Source organism: Haliotis rubra, unplaced genomic scaffold (assembly GCF_003918875.1).
Source record: "Haliotis rubra isolate DU_JTF1 unplaced genomic scaffold, ASM391887v1 Scf252, whole genome shotgun sequence".
NCBI classification, from domain to species: Eukaryota; Metazoa; Mollusca; class Gastropoda; order Lepetellida; family Haliotidae; genus Haliotis; species Haliotis rubra.
In genome coordinates this window covers 595,671-611,248 of record NW_025766581.1, presented here as the reverse complement: position 1 = coordinate 611,248, position 15,578 = coordinate 595,671, and the positions used below count along the sequence as shown (strand labels likewise).

At 44.8% G+C, this 15,578-nt stretch overlaps 2 protein-coding genes across 3 annotated transcripts; both read left to right on the top strand.

Annotated features, from left to right (window-relative positions):
• Positions 1-1,198: 1,198 nt before the first annotated feature.
• Positions 1,199-2,823, top strand: LOC124279541. Its single transcript, XM_046715360.1, is given in 2 exon segments — positions 1,199-1,404; positions 1,407-2,823. Coding segments are annotated over 2 exon segments (954 nt in total). The 5' UTR covers positions 1,199-1,316; the 3' UTR covers positions 2,273-2,823.
• A 9,401-nt stretch (positions 2,824-12,224) lies between these two features.
• On the top strand, positions 12,225-15,114 carry LOC124279563. Of its 2 annotated transcripts, none has more exons than XM_046715391.1 (2): positions 12,225-12,320; positions 13,175-15,114. In XM_046715391.1, the coding sequence occupies exon 2, from the start codon at positions 13,189-13,191 to the stop codon at positions 14,692-14,694; it is 1,506 nt and encodes a 501-aa protein (XP_046571347.1). In that variant the 5' UTR covers positions 12,225-12,320; positions 13,175-13,188; the 3' UTR covers positions 14,695-15,114. The 2 variants fall into 2 exon arrangements, with proteins under 2 accessions (XP_046571347.1, XP_046571348.1); XM_046715392.1 differs by having other exon boundaries at positions 12,245-12,320; positions 13,182-15,114.
• Positions 15,115-15,578: the final 464 nt, after the last annotated feature.

The window sequence follows — 15,578 nt, the reverse complement described above, 5'->3', positions numbered from 1 at the left end:
AGAGAATGGAAAGGTGACAGGATTCATTTTTTGCTGTACACTGACGACAATGAAAAATCGGTTTGTTGTAGCGTGTCAATTAATATCGTGGTTATATGAGAGAGTGTGTTTCTGACCTTAGTTGGGAGCGTTTCATCGCGGTTTGTCACTTTGCTGTAGGAGTGAGTGAGTCAAAATTTACGCCGCTTTTAGCAATATTCCAGCAATATCACGGCGGGGACACCGGAAATGGGCTTCACAGATTGTACCCATGTGGGGAATCGAACCCGGGTCTTCGGCGTGACGAACGAACGCTTAAACCACTAGCTACCTCATCGCCCCTCTCAGTACCCGAACCTTATAGTTTGTGACATAACAGAATACGGTTGAAGGGACACACTATCTCAGTAAAACACTCACTCACACACTAGTCATTACAATTAACATTGTAACATCGTATGTGTTTTCCTTTCGTAACATACCGTCCAAAGGACAAGCGCAAATCTTTGTGACATAATCAACCCAGCTACCATGCAACAAGTGATTTTTGTATGACCAAGAACCCTAGAGATAATCCAATCAAAACACACCTACTTAGTCAACAATCACTATCAACACTCGCCCATAATATTAGGACGGTCAGTTTAAATCAGATTGGCACTGTGACATCAAAGGTAGGCGGTCAGTTAAGCCGAAAGGTAGGCATTTGTGCCTTGGCTACATGTAATCTCACCTGGATATCCTAAATGATTTACCCAGCGTGTGTTACGTGAGTTTCTCCTTGCATATTGTTTTGCAATCAATAACGGATCGCTTGAGTTCTGAATATATGATCTCAGCCAATAGTTCACGCCTAATAAACACGTAAAGGAAACTAGCTGAAAAAGTCTTACTCCATACTCTGTTTGCTTACAGGTGGGAATTCAGGCATTGTGGTCCCTCGGCGAGTATTTCACCTGATCAAAAAGAATTCACGAAGAACGTATCGAGAAGAAATGAGACTCGGTCAGAAAACGTAAGATCGTCAATCAGGACGAAATGTCATGGGACTCTTGGGAACGGTAATTAACGGATAACAAGCAGTTAACGAGAGTATAAAAATTATACCAGTAATACATTATTCATAGCCCACATCCTGAATGTGCTTTGGATATTTTCAGTTTCGACTGTTCCTGACGTCAAAAACCTGTCTCCCAGTGTTGATGGCTCCCCTCTGTAATTAATCTCTGAAGTCATTACACGACATGAACACCGACGCTGACTTGTTCCCTGGAGGATGTGATACTTACGAAGTCCTGTGAGTAATCGAGTTGGCGAAAAGTGACCAAGACAAGGCCATGACAATGCATCCCAAACCAAAGAGCGCACCACCTCGGATTAAATCCAAGTTCATGTCCAACAAGTCCAATGCCATGAAGGAGATGGAAGCTGGGTTAAGAAGGACGCAGATCCGCTGGGAGCTAATCACGAGGCGTCTAGAATGTCTGGTCAGCTGGTCGATAACGTTACAGAGGAGCGAATGCTGAAGTCGAAACTATGGGATCTGTCGAAAGAGAGGTATAAATTCCTTAGCCAGAATGCCTACGAGAAGAAAGTGTTCGTCGACAGAATGCAGCGGAAGTCCAGTGTCTTCAAACGGATTTTGAGTCAGAGTGACACAGCAAGCAGTCGGAGATCTTCTATAGAAAACAGTGACTCCAGTGTGTCTTCGTATCGTGTTAAGGGAACGGGAAAATGCTTGAATGCGCGTCAGGCGTTTCTTGAGAGGATGGATCCCAAGAACGGACGCGACAGGCCAAAGGAATTGCGGAACAATGACCAGAGTTTAAAGGGTAAATCAGTTACGTTTATACCAGATCTGGTAACCGAAATGGCTTCGAAACCACCAGGGACCTTTAAGTTACCAGAGACTCACAGTTCGAAATCCTGGACCAACGGATCGCCGGCATCAGATGCCTCAAGATTTCCAAACGTTGTTATGTCGGCGGCCTCGGTAACGATGCTCGGTGCAATCGGACGAGAATCGACCGAGGGTGGAGTGAAAACTTGGGCCAAAAAAGGACCTTCAAGGAAATACGGGGCGAGTATGGATAGTTTAACAAACGACAAACGTTATAGTAATCTAGAACATGCTCTCACTCCCATTAAGGACTACCAGACTTCATACGACGTAAAGGAAATCGTGAAGAGCATGGACTGTCTCCATATCCCTCCACGGAGGCCCAAAGAGAGTAGACCGAAGATCGGGATGAAAGCTTTGGACTTTATGAAGGAAAGGGGTTTTGTATTTTGAAAATGATTTCCTCGAAGTGGTAAAAGTGAAAGGTAATAGTGCTTTGATCAAGTGCACCTTATATTTCCTAATGTTCTCATGTGACTTTGCTAGCAAAGAGGACACAACTATCTTCATATTAATGTGAACAACACTGACATGTGTAGTAAAGCCCTCTTACACGTTTATAGCGACATGAGCATAGAGTATGACCGTTGTCTTTCGACGTTTATGAGAATACATGTTACATAAATCATATGTCTTCACATGTATGTACAATGATGTTTCTGTGGAGTATTCGTGTACTAAAAGATACTTAATATTCCATTAATTCTCTCTTTCATCCTTTTTAGCTTGATCAAGTTAATTAGGAAATATTTTAACAGAATACGTTTTTCTCCACTCCACCATGACTAAAATGCCACATTTGTTCATGTCGTAATCAGTTATTGATCATCGATAATTTAGTAAAATTGACCGGCCTTCAGTGTCATGGGGGAATGGACCCACGAAGATGCCTGAAGATTCGTCTTCAGTAACCCATGCATGTCGTAAGAGGCCACCAACAGGATCGGGTGGTCAGGCCAGCTGACTTGGTTGATACATGTTTCCCAATTGCGTAGATTGATGATCATGCTGTTGATCACTGGATTGTCTGGTCCAGACTCGACTATTTACAGACCTCCGTCATATAGCTGGAATATTGCTGAGTGCGGCGTTAAACGACAAACAAACACGGAGGAATGTCCACTAACTCTGAGAACGCAACAGTGTGGGGTATGAACACAAAGCTTAATATGTTCGGGTTTTTTCTGCGACACGGTAGTGTGTGCATGTCGCTTTTGAAGGTTTTAGGGCTCTTTGGTGTCATTAACATGGTACATATAAACCAGATGGACATAACATCATTTCACCAGGTACATATAGGATGTATGTCTTATCTTCCCTCAGTGAATACGGAATTCATAGGGCACACGTATAGTACCCTCACTTCAATGTGACATTGTCTCCTTTGTTTCAAGGATTTCTGAACATATCCAAAAACTTGAATCTCAAATAATTGACTCCTGAATTTTAAATAAACTCCTTTTAAGTATCAGCATCCGACTTCATGTTGCCATGTCCCTATTTTATATATTTTAATTTCATAACCGATGTGGATGTAAGTTGTTTTAACAAAAATATGTCGAATGGCTTCTATTAAAACCGTTGTTTTGTCGATGCGACTCTCCTCAATGTGTGGTTTCATGTCGATACGCCTAAACTGAACATGTTTTCTTTCGATTCACCATTCGTCCATGGGGTCGGTTGTCAACACCCTTCCATTGGATTTATTGTTTTGTGTCGTCACTCATCTACGTGGTTTAGCTGAGATTACAAAAAGAGCATCGTCTTTCAATGAATGTCAAACAATAATAATGGTGTAATGGAGGCAAGGGCATCGGGGCATGCTGGCATCCTGGTCATACATCGTGTTTTGAATTATGGTGTCCTATATAGCGTGAGGTGAAATGGGATTGAACGTCGTGCTTAAGAACTTTTCACTCATATGACGACGTGAATGCGTGTGTATGTGTGGCTGCTTGTACTAGCCCAGACTTAAGCTGGGTATTTTTGTTCCTTTTCCATTAAATTCAGTATCATGTTAATTTTGATTCAACTTTTGAAACTTGAATGGCAAATAAACCAAGACATCAACACCAAGATGGCAGTATGAAAATAGACTATACCCACCCATTTCAAGAAACGAACCTTTTAATAATTTCTAAATGTTGTTTTTGATAATTCGATCAAAATGTGGCGGGATAGTACGAATCCATAAGGGTAAACCATAGGAGTATGTTACGAACGCTTCGAGCAGTTGATCCATCGTACAAATATGAAGGACTGTCAGTATGGATTGGGAATTACCAATATAAGTATCAGATGAATGCCTATTGTTGTTGCATGTGTAGGATTATGACTGACAACTCCCTGTTAAAGCATACACGGGAAACATTACTGTGAGTCTTACATTTGATACGGTCAGTTGTGGGTTGTCGCGTTCAACAGGCAGGTGTTAACTAGAGTAGTCTCCCTTACCTTTGAAATTGTCAGTGGTGGCTTGTGTTATGATCACACAAAGCCGAATATTTTCCCATTAACTTCTATAGTAACGTTTGTTTGTATATTTAGCGTCTTTTGGTATGACGCAGCCGGGGATCGAACCGGGCGGACGCTCTAACCACTACACCGCGGAGGTGTCATATATACTATTCACACTTTGCTAAGGATCAAATCATTGATTCAACAGAAAACTATGATGTGGGGTCAAATTTGGTTTAGATATCTATGCTTATTGTAAGCATGGATCCTAGGTTTCAGTATGTCACTGCATCTTGTGGATCCCATACCTGCTATTGACAGGTGTTGTGTACTTGTAAATGACTCGTTCCATGATTTGCAAAATGGGTAATTGGTGCCATGAAAACCATTTTTATGGCTACTCATATATCAAGTGTATAAGGTGAGATTAAAGTGGTTGTTTGCCTGAAGAATGGTTACTATACTAGTATTTATCCAGTTATAAATGGATACAATTTCAAATTATAAATCTATGTTTAAGTAAAGTTTGGAATTTTTGTGATCCTTAGCAAAGTGTGAGTAGTATATCAACTCGCCTCCATTGGATCTATTGGGTGTTTTGTCAACACGCCTCTACGTGGTTTAAATGAGACTGAGGCATCTTTTTAAAATGAATGTCAGACTAAGCCGGTCTTATGGAGGCCAGGTCATCCTGGTTTAATGGAGGTCAGGGCATCCTGATTTAATGGAGGTCATGTCACCCTGATTTAATGGAGGTCATGTCTTAAATGGAGGTCAGGCCATCCTGGTTTAATGGAGGTCAGGCCATCCTGGTTTAATGGAGGTCAGGGCCATCCTGGTTTAATGGAGGTCAGGGCATCCTAGTTTAATGGAGGTCATGTCACCCTGATTTAATGGAGGTCACGTCTTTAATGGAGGTCAGACCATCCTGGTTTAATGGAGGTCAGGGCATCCTGGTTTAGTGGAGGTCAGGGCATCCTGGTTTAATGGAGGTCAGGGCATCCTGGTTTAGTGGAGGTCAGGGCATCCTGGTTTAGTGGAGGCAGGGCCATCCTGGTTTAATGGAGATCAGGGCATCCTGGTTTAATGGAGGTCAGGGCATCCTGGTTTAATGGAGGCAGGGCCATCCTGGTTTAATGGAGATCAGGGCATCCTGGTTTAATAGAGGTCAGGGCCATCCTGGTTTAGTGGAGGTCAGGGCAGCCTGGTTTAATGAAGGTCAGGGCATCCTGGTTTAGTGGAGGTCAGGGCATCCTGGTTTAATGGAGGTCAGGCCATCCTGGTTTAATGGTGGTCAGGGCATCCTGATTTAATGGAGGTCATGTCACCCTGATTTAATGGAGGTCATGTCTTAAATGGAGGTCAGGCCATCCTGGTTTAATGGAGGTCAGGCCATCCTGGTTTTAATGGAGGTCAGGGCCATCCTGGTTTAATGGAGGTCAGGGCATCCTGGTTTAATGGAGGTCATGTCACCCTGATTTAATGGAGGTCACGTCTTTAATGGAGGTCAGACCATCCTGGTTTAATGGAGGTCAGGCCATCCTGGTTTAATGGAGATCAGGGCATCCTGTTTTAGTGGAGGTCAGGGCATCCTGGTTTAGTGGAGGTCAGGGCATCCTGGTTTAGTAGAGGCAGGGCCATCCTGGTTTAATGGAGATCAGGGCATCCTGGTTTAATGGAGGTCAGGGCATCCTGGTTTAATGGAGGCAGGGCCATCCTGGTTTAATGGAGATCAGGGCATCCTGGTTTAATAGAGGTCAGGGCCATCCTGGTTTAGTGGAGGTCAGGGCAGCCTGGTTTAGTGGAGGTCAGGGCAGCCTGGTTTAGTGGAGGTCAGGGCCATCCTGGTTTAATGGAGGTCAGGGCATCCTGGTTTAATGGAGGTCAGGGCATCCTGGTTTAGTGGAGGTCAGGGCATCCTGGTTTAGTGGAGGTCAGGGCATCCTGGTTTAATGGAGGTCAGGCCATCCTGGTTTAATGGAGGTCAGGCCATCCTGGTTTAATGGAGGTCAGGGCATCCTGGTTTAATAGAGGTCAGGGCCATCCTGGTTTAATGGAGGTCAGGGCATCCTGGTTTAGTGGAGGTCAGGGCATCCTGGTTTAGTGGAGGTCAGGGCATCCTGGTTTAATGGAGGTCAGGCCATCCTGGTTTAATGGAGGTCAGGGCATCCTGGTTTAATAGAGGTCAGGGCCATCGTGGTTTAATGGAGGTCAGGGCATCCTGGTTTAGTGGAGGTCAGGGCATCCTGGTTTAGTGGAGGTCAGGGCATCATGGTTTAATGGAGGTCAGGCCATCCTGGTTTAATGGAGGTCAGGCCATCCTGGTTTAATGGAGGTCAGGGCATCCTGGTTTAATAGAGGTCAGGGCCATCCTGGTTTAATGGAGGTCAGGGCATCCTGGTTTAGTGGAGGTCGGGGTATCCTGGTTTAATGGAGGCAGGGCCATCGTGGTTAAGTGGAGGTCAGGGCATCCTGGTGTAGTGGAGGTCAGGGCATCCTGGTTTAATGGAGGCAGGACATCCTGGTTTAATGGACGGAAGGCCATCCTGGTTTAATGGAGGTCAGGGCATCCTGGTTTAATGGAGGCAGGGCCATCGTGGTTTAGTGGAGGTCAGGGCATCCTGGTGTAGTGGAGGTCAGGGCATCCTGGTTTAATGGAGGTCAGGGCATCCTGGTTTTATGGAGACAGGGCCATCGTGGTTTAATGGGGATCAGGGCATCCTGGTTTAATGGAGGTCAGGGCATCCTGGTTTAATGGAGGCAGGGCCATCCTGGATTAATGGAGGCCAGGGCATCCTGGTTTAATGGAGGTCAGGGCATCCTGGTTTAATGGAGGTCAGAGCATCCTGGTTTAACGGAGGCAGGGCCATCGTGGTTTAATGGAGGTCAGGGCATCCTGGTTTAGTGGAGGTCAGGGCATCCTGGTTTAATGGAGGTCAGGGCATCCTGATTTAATGGAGGTCATGTCACCCTGATTTAATGGAGGTCATGTCTTTAATGGAGGTCAGGCCATCCTGGTTTAATGGAGGTCAGGCCATCCTGGTTTAATGGAGGTCAGGGCCATCCTGGTTTAATGGAGGTCAGGGCATCCTAGTTTAATGGAGGTCATGTCACCCTGATTTAATGGAGGTCACGTCTTTAATGGAGGTCAGACCATCCTGGTTTAATGGAGGTCAGGGCATCCTGGTTTAGTGGAGGTCAGGGCATCCTGGTTTAATGGAGGTCAGGGCATCCTGGTTTAGTGGAGGTCAGGGCATCCTGGTTTAGTGGAGGCAGGGCCATCCTGGTTTAATGGAGATCAGGGCATCCTGGTTTAATGGAGGTCAGGGCATCCTGGTTTAATGGAGGCAGGGCCATCCTGGTTTAATGGAGATCAGGGCATCCTGGTTTAATAGAGGTCAGGGCCATCCTGGTTTAGTGGAGGTCAGGGCAGCCTGGTTTAATGAAGGTCAGGGCATCCTGGTTTAGTGGAGGTCAGGGCATCCTGGTTTAATGGAGGTCAGGCCATCCTGGTTTAATGGTGGTCAGGGCATCCTGATTTAATGGAGGTCATGTCACCCTGATTTAATGGAGGTCATGTCTTAAATGGAGGTCAGGCCATCCTGGTTTAATGGAGGTCAGGCCATCCTGGTTTAATGGAGGTCAGGGCCATCCTGGTTTAATGGAGGTCAGGGCATCCTGGTTTAATGGAGGTCATGTCACCCTGATTTAATGGAGGTCACGTCTTTAATGGAGGTCAGACCATCCTGGTTTAATGGAGGTCAGGCCATCCTGGTTTAATGGAGATCAGGGCATCCTGTTTTAGTGGAGGTCAGGGCATCCTGGTTTAGTGGAGGTCAGGGCATCCTGGTTTAGTAGAGGCAGGGCCATCCTGGTTTAATGGAGATCAGGGCATCCTGGTTTAATGGAGGTCAGGGCATCCTGGTTTAATGGAGGCAGGGCCATCCTGGTTTAATGGAGATCAGGGCATCCTGGTTTAATAGAGGTCAGGGCCATCCTGGTTTAGTGGAGGTCAGGGCAGCCTGGTTTAGTGGAGGTCAGGGCAGCCTGGTTTAGTGGAGGTCAGGGCCATCCTGGTTTAATGGAGGTCAGGGCATCCTGGTTTAATGGAGGTCAGGGCATCCTGGTTTAGTGGAGGTCAGGGCATCCTGGTTTAGTGGAGGTCAGGGCATCCTGGTTTAATGGAGGTCAGGCCATCCTGGTTTAATGGAGGTCAGGCCATCCTGGTTTAATGGAGGTCAGGGCATCCTGGTTTAATAGAGGTCAGGGCCATCCTGGTTTAATGGAGGTCAGGGCATCCTGGTTTAGTGGAGGTCAGGCATCCTGGTTTAGTGGAGGTCAGGGCATCCTGGTTTAATGGAGGTCAGGCCATCCTGGTTTAATGGAGGTCAGGGCATCCTGGTTTTAATAGAGGTCAGGGCCATCGTGGTTTAATGGAGGTCAGGGCATCCTGGTTTAGTGGAGGTCAGGGCATCCTGGTTTTAGTGGGAGGTCAGGGCATCATGGTTTAATGGAGGTCAGGCCATCCTGGTTTAATGGAGGTCAGGCCATCCTGGTTTAATGGAGGTCAGGGCATCCTGGTTTAATAGGAGGTCAGGGCCATCCTGGTTTAATGGAGGTCAGGGCATCCTGGTTTAGTGGAGGTCGGGGTATCCTGGTTTAATGGAGGCAGGGCCATCGTGGTTAAGTGGAGGTCAGGGCATCCTGGTGTAGTGGAGGTCAGGGCATCCTGGTTTAATGGAGGCAGGACATCCTGGTTTAATGGACGGAAGGCCATCCTGGTTTAATGGAGGTCAGGGCATCCTGGTTTAATGGAGGCAGGGCCATCGTGGTTTAGTGGAGGTCAGGGCATCCTGGTGTAGTGGAGGTCAGGGCATCCTGGTTTAATGGAGGTCAGGGCATCCTGGTTTTTTATGGAGACAGGGCCATCGTGGTTTAATGGGGATCAGGGCATCCTGGTTTAATGGAGGTCAGGGCATCCTGGTTTAATGGAGGCAGGGCCATCCTGGATTAATGGAGGCCAGGGCATCCTGGTTTAATGGAGGTCAGGGCATCCTGGTTTAATGGAGGTCAGAGCATCCTGGTTTAACGGAGGCAGGGCCATCGTGGTTTAATGGAGGTCAGGGCATCCTGGTTTAGTGGAGGTCAGGGCATCCTGGTTTAATGGAGGTCAGGGCATCCTGGTTTAGTGGAGGTGAAAGTAGTCAATTGGAGGTCACACCTCCAAATTATGATTTTTTGTGCATAAAAAACGCACACATTTACTTTGGAGCAGCGTCCTGTTACACAAACCAATCGTAGCGTTACGATTGGCATACATCTATGCTAAAGTATTGGACCACCTTAGAGTTCTTCGTTCTGGGTTAAACTCTGGCAGGTGTTGCCATGGTTCACAGATCGATGCTCATGATGTCAGTAGATGGATTGTCTGGAACAGACTCGAGGCGTCTTACAGCTGGCATATGGCTGCATTAGATGATTGAAACATGCAATGACGTTAACAAGGGGTGAAACTGGGTTTAACGTCATGTTAAAGGTAATTGCATTTACACGGCCATGTATATGCACGGTCGTGTGTCCGGTCTAATATACGTTTTATTGGGTTAGGCAGCAACAAATACCACCTTTTATATCTTTCGGTACATGGCCCATGGATCCTACCAACAATCTCTAGCTCGACCGGTTCTCTTCATCACGTTACCGTCTGGCCCACACTCGATTATTTACAGACCGCCGCCATATAGCTTGAATATTGCTGAGTGCGGCTTAAAACTAAACTCACTCACCCATCACGTTACCTTGACGCGACACAACTTGAATACTGTTTAAACGACTCACCCATTCCCTTCCAGGGCCAGTGCGTCTCTGTAGGATCTGATCCATCATTTCAGATTCAGTAATCGAGGGAGCTCTTAGTGCGGATATTTTTGTAGGATTTTTATGTTATTTTTAAAATGAAATAATTAAAACTGACAAAGCTTTTCAGTAGTAAGTGCTGTAATTTGTTACTTTGATTTATACTATATGTGACCACCGATATTTTAATACGGGGAGGGGGCGGTGGGTAGCCTAGTTGTTAAAGCGTTGGCTCGTGGGCACAATGTGTTAAGCCCATTTCTGGTGTCCCCCGCCGTGATATTGCTGGAATATTGCTAAAAGCGGCGTAAAACTAAACTCAGTCAATCAGTTAATACGGGTGGCATTTTGTGCGGACCAGGAGCGGTGGGGCATTCGTCACCACTCGCCCCTTTTCCTAACCTCCAAGATGACTCGTCCCCCTATCGATGCTTGTTAGGTGAGAAAATACGACAAACCAATCAGAACGTGTAATTGATGCAGTGCTTTGATGAAAATAATCCCGAGTATTTAAATCGTTTACGGCATAATGTCTTTGTTTAAAAAATCATGAAAAATATATATTGCCATCTTGAAAGTACACAGATCGTAACTAACAGAATAGTATTGCCTCGTGTGAAGAGTTTAAAAAAGGATAATGCCATGGACGGTGAGAGATTCAAATACGCACGTGCGCTTGTTTACTTTAATCTCTAACATTGGGCTTATATTTCACGTCTCTGGATATTTGTTATTCTGACTTTTAGGGGGTCATTCATATTTTCTTCAGCGTATCCATTTTAAAATTCCAAAAGGGGTATGATAGCAAGGTTACATGAATTCTCAGTTTCAGAAATATTTTAAAATCATTTTTGAGTATCTGCTTAAGGATTTAGTGTAGCTGAAACAATGCATTTTATTTGCATATTCAATAAAACTAATCACATTTGAGAACCCTATTTAGAAATATGCATTTGCAAATATAAGGAGAACAGCTGGTTATAATTACAATAGAATATATCTTTAACAAATATTTTGTCTCCTTCCTTCAGCTGTTTCAAAGAGATCAAATCCTTTACAATAAATAAATAAAAACCAAAACAGCAATACAATGTACGAGTGCCTTGGTGATATTAAATTCGAAGTGTGTTTTATTGTAGTTTAAAGGCCAGACTGTACCCATAAGTACATGGAATGGCTGTTGATAACCTGATAATTTAAAAAATAATAATATAAGGATACTATAGAAAAACATGGGAAAACATTTGGTGTTGTGTAACCTGTACGGGACAATCCATAACTGACCGTATCAAATGTAAGACTCACTGTAATAAATCCCTAGTAGGCTTTAACAGGGTGTTATCAGTCATAATCTTACAAAGCAATTACAATAGGTATTGTATCTGGTACTTATATTTGGACTTCCCTACTGACGAGGCTTTATAATTTGTCCGTTGGATCAACTGCGCGAAGCGTTCGTAACAGACCCCTATGGTTTCACTCCGGGATATGTACTATCCTGCCACATTTTGATCGAAGTATGAAAAACAACATTTAGAATTTGAAAAAAACCCCAGTTGGTTTATTTCTTGAGATGGATGACTACAGAACTATTTTGATACTGTGACCTTGGTGTTGATGTCTTGGTTGATAAGCCTTTCAAGTTTAATCAAGTTTGAAAAATCAAATTTAGAAAGATTAACAGGACACTGAATTCAACGGAAACGGAACAAACACAAACATGACATCACATGTCCGACTCATCAATGTGCTAATGTGTTCACAGGCGTAAGAGTGGCAGTGCAAATTTGCAAAGCTTTTCATGGGTTGTTTGGGTTTGTTTGTTTGTTTGGTTTTTTTTTCATTCTTCTATATTCTCTCTTAAACGTCGGTTTGCGCGATTTGCATCGATATCAGCGTAATTCAGCGAATAGTTGTAACTTGAACCCGTCTGTCAGTGACTCATGGATCACAGTCCTCGGTGCCTGATACAAGATATGTCCTATCAGTTTATCAGTAAGGGGGCGTTTTCCATTAAAATAGGTCACACCGATGAAACCTGACCTGCTGACCACATCACGTGTAGAGGATCTGAATACTGCGAGCACGCTGTGCACACTTGCCTTCAGTCTGACCAAGGTGTAAGTAGGTAAGTACATCACTTTCACGTTGACCCGTGAAGTGGGTTAGAATCACTTTCACGTTAACCCATGTTTGTCATCCAGGTTAGAATGAGATGGTGCCGTTGTACAAAACAACCCGCTATGTCTACCTTATGTCTATGTTAAGGTATGGGGAGACCTAAGATCGCTTTGGACGGCGGGTGGTCAGGCAGGCTCGCTGACTTGGCTCACCATGTGTCATTGTATCATTTTATTAATTACGTAACTAAGTTTATGTTCTAAAGTTTAGAACACGTGGCGTCAGTCTTTAAATGTGTATTATAACGGAACAGATCGAGTTTGTTTTGGACACGAAATTTTAACAAAAGGTGAAATGAAGATCAAGCTGACCGAGGGCTACGGTAGAAGTATTTTTCTATTTCATGGGGGCTTAAATTTTCACATCTGGGGAATGGCGACATAGGAAAGCTTTTAAATTATTTTATGTCGGAACAAATATTCAGTGGGCTTGAGAACGATGTACAGAAAAAATAAACACAGCCTCAATGGGATCTCCGTCTGTCTATACACGTACAGGCGTTGAATGCATTAACATTACCATGCATGCACACAGTGGCACGAGATAATCATTTTGTGTACTACCCACGAAGATGGAATATTGCTGATTGGCGTTAAAAACAAACAAACATTTTGTATGCAGTAAGGTTGGTTTTCTTCCACAACTTTTAAGCGACCTCGGAAAGCTGAGCGCCCTATGCTTTACCTTAACCCTTTAACAGTTGATGTAACTAATCGGAATACAGCAAAGGTCTGAAGTAACGTGAATACAACGTTTTTATCACTGATTTCATCATTGAGCTCAAGGTAGTGTATGTTGTAGGCAACAGTGCAAAGATGCCTCAAACTCGGTCCAGTCGCAAACGTGACCTCGGTAATCCAGCGACGGGGGTTGAAGTTAAGATGGGTCGAATCAGAAGGAATCCCAAATTGCCAAGTGTTGGCAATTCAGAAACAAGTAAGCCGTCTCAACAATCCAACGACAGCGTCGCCGCTACGACTCATCCCACGACGTCAGACCTCAAGGATGTCCTGGTGGACCAAGTGGAGTCGTTGTCCAAGAGAGTGGACGAACGGTCAGCGTACGTACAACTTCAACAGAGAGCCATTACGGAGGCCCGTGAACGCAAGGAATCCAATCAAGCTCGCATTGTGGAAATTGTCAAGGATGCCGTGGATATGATTAAGCAAAAGGAAACAAAGCTGATGACAGAGCTGGATGAAATGACGGAGAAGCAGCTTCAGCAGCTGAATGATGAATTGCTGAAGGAGGAAGCAGACCTGTGCAGGTTCCAACAACAATCTGACTTTATCAACAAAGCTATACAGGATGGCAATGGGACGAAGTATCAGACTTTTCTGGAAGACTTGACGGACATTGGGGATGGGGCGAGCCAGGGGGATGTTGTTCGTACAATAAACACAATCACTTTCAATCATGACTCTGAGAAAGTTGGCAAAGCCGTTGAGAACCTGCGCCTGGCGGAGGTTGATTTCACGTACCACGATAACCCCTTATATGTACCGGTGTTAGTGAACACGATCACCTACCCATCTTTGAATGAGAACGGCTGGCCGATGGAAGCAACAGATGTGACTGTTCTCGATATCGATGGGTCGCAGGTAGTTGTCATCACCGATGGTAGAAACCGCCAACTGATATCTTTCTACACAGGACACAATGGGCCTTGCTATAGTGTTCTTCCACTAGACCAATGCCCCAATGGGATGGCACGTATCACAGAGAACAGGGTGATTATAGCTCTACCAAAGATTGACCAGCTTGTAACAGTAGAAGTGGCCCCTGAACTGACCCTCCTGTCAAAAATCACCTGTAAGAGTTATTACAGCTTGGCTGTTCTCAGCCCTTCATCTTTGCTAGCGGGAGGAGGTCACTACGGTACTGGCTACTGTGTCGACATCATTGACATGGAAGGCAATATATTGAGATCAATAGACAGCCCCCTTTTCCACATATCGGCTTACCTCTTCGTCAACAACAGTGGCAACATCGTTGTGTCCGACGGAAGTACACATTCAATGTTTTGCATGACCCCCGATGGTGACGTGGTGTGGAAACACGACCCCAGCAGGAGCACGCCGTCAGTTGGGTATACTGGAGGGATCGTCCAGACCAACACCGGGGACATCCTTGTGTCAGGAGAGAACGGCGGCAACAAGGTGATGCTGCTCACAGGGACGGGGGAGTTTGTCAGAGACGTCCTCACGGCGGACAATGGGCTTCAGACACCATCTAGACTGTGTCTTGATAAACGTGGTCATTTATTCGTATGTGACCGAAATGATATAAAAGAGTTTACCTTCGCTGTACAGAAGCAGTGATACCTACCTCGTCATGAGCGCGTCTTCGGTGTGACGAGCGATGGAATAACCCCTAGCCTACCGCACAGCCCCTCGTAAGTTATTGACATCAAGTGATGTAATGAATCTGATCAAATGGGCAAAATTTGCTTTTGAAAGATAATATTATTTTAGGTACAAGCCAATTGCCATATATGTATTGATTTACTTTTATACATGGGCAGATGGTCTACATATAGACATAATACAGACTCTCTCTCTCTCTCTCTCTCTCTCTCTAACCACACCTGCCTAACCTAACCATTAGGTCCCATCATACGACAAGCATTGGCTTCTGGGGACTTATTCTAACCAGACTGACTGACTGAGTTTGGTTTTTACGCCGCTTTTAGCAAATATCCAGCAACATCTTCACACATTGTGCCCATGTGGGGATTCGAACCCGGGCCTTCGGCGTGACGAGCCAACGCTTTAACCATTAGGCTACCCCACCGCTCCTATTCTAACCAGAGGGGTGGTGGGGTAGCCTAGTGGTTAAAGCGTTCACTCGTCTCGCCGACATGTGTACTATGTGTGAAGCCCATTTCTGATGTCAGCGGGAGTGATATTGCTGGAATATTACTAAAATCGGCGTGAAACAATATTCATTTTGTTTGATTTTATTGCAAAATGATAGCAACTCTCTACTTATATTGTAGACGTCCAGTGTTCTCCCGAAACACTTGTCCAGTTTCTACTGATAAATGATTCAACTGTCGTTAATGGCAAACATTGCTTCGATGTCATGTTAAATGTGAACAAATAAATAAAGGTTTGTGTCACCATCGAATGTGAGTATTGGTATTTGTATTTGTTACGACATTAACACTTAGTCAATTCAAAGTCAAGTATGGTCCATACAATGC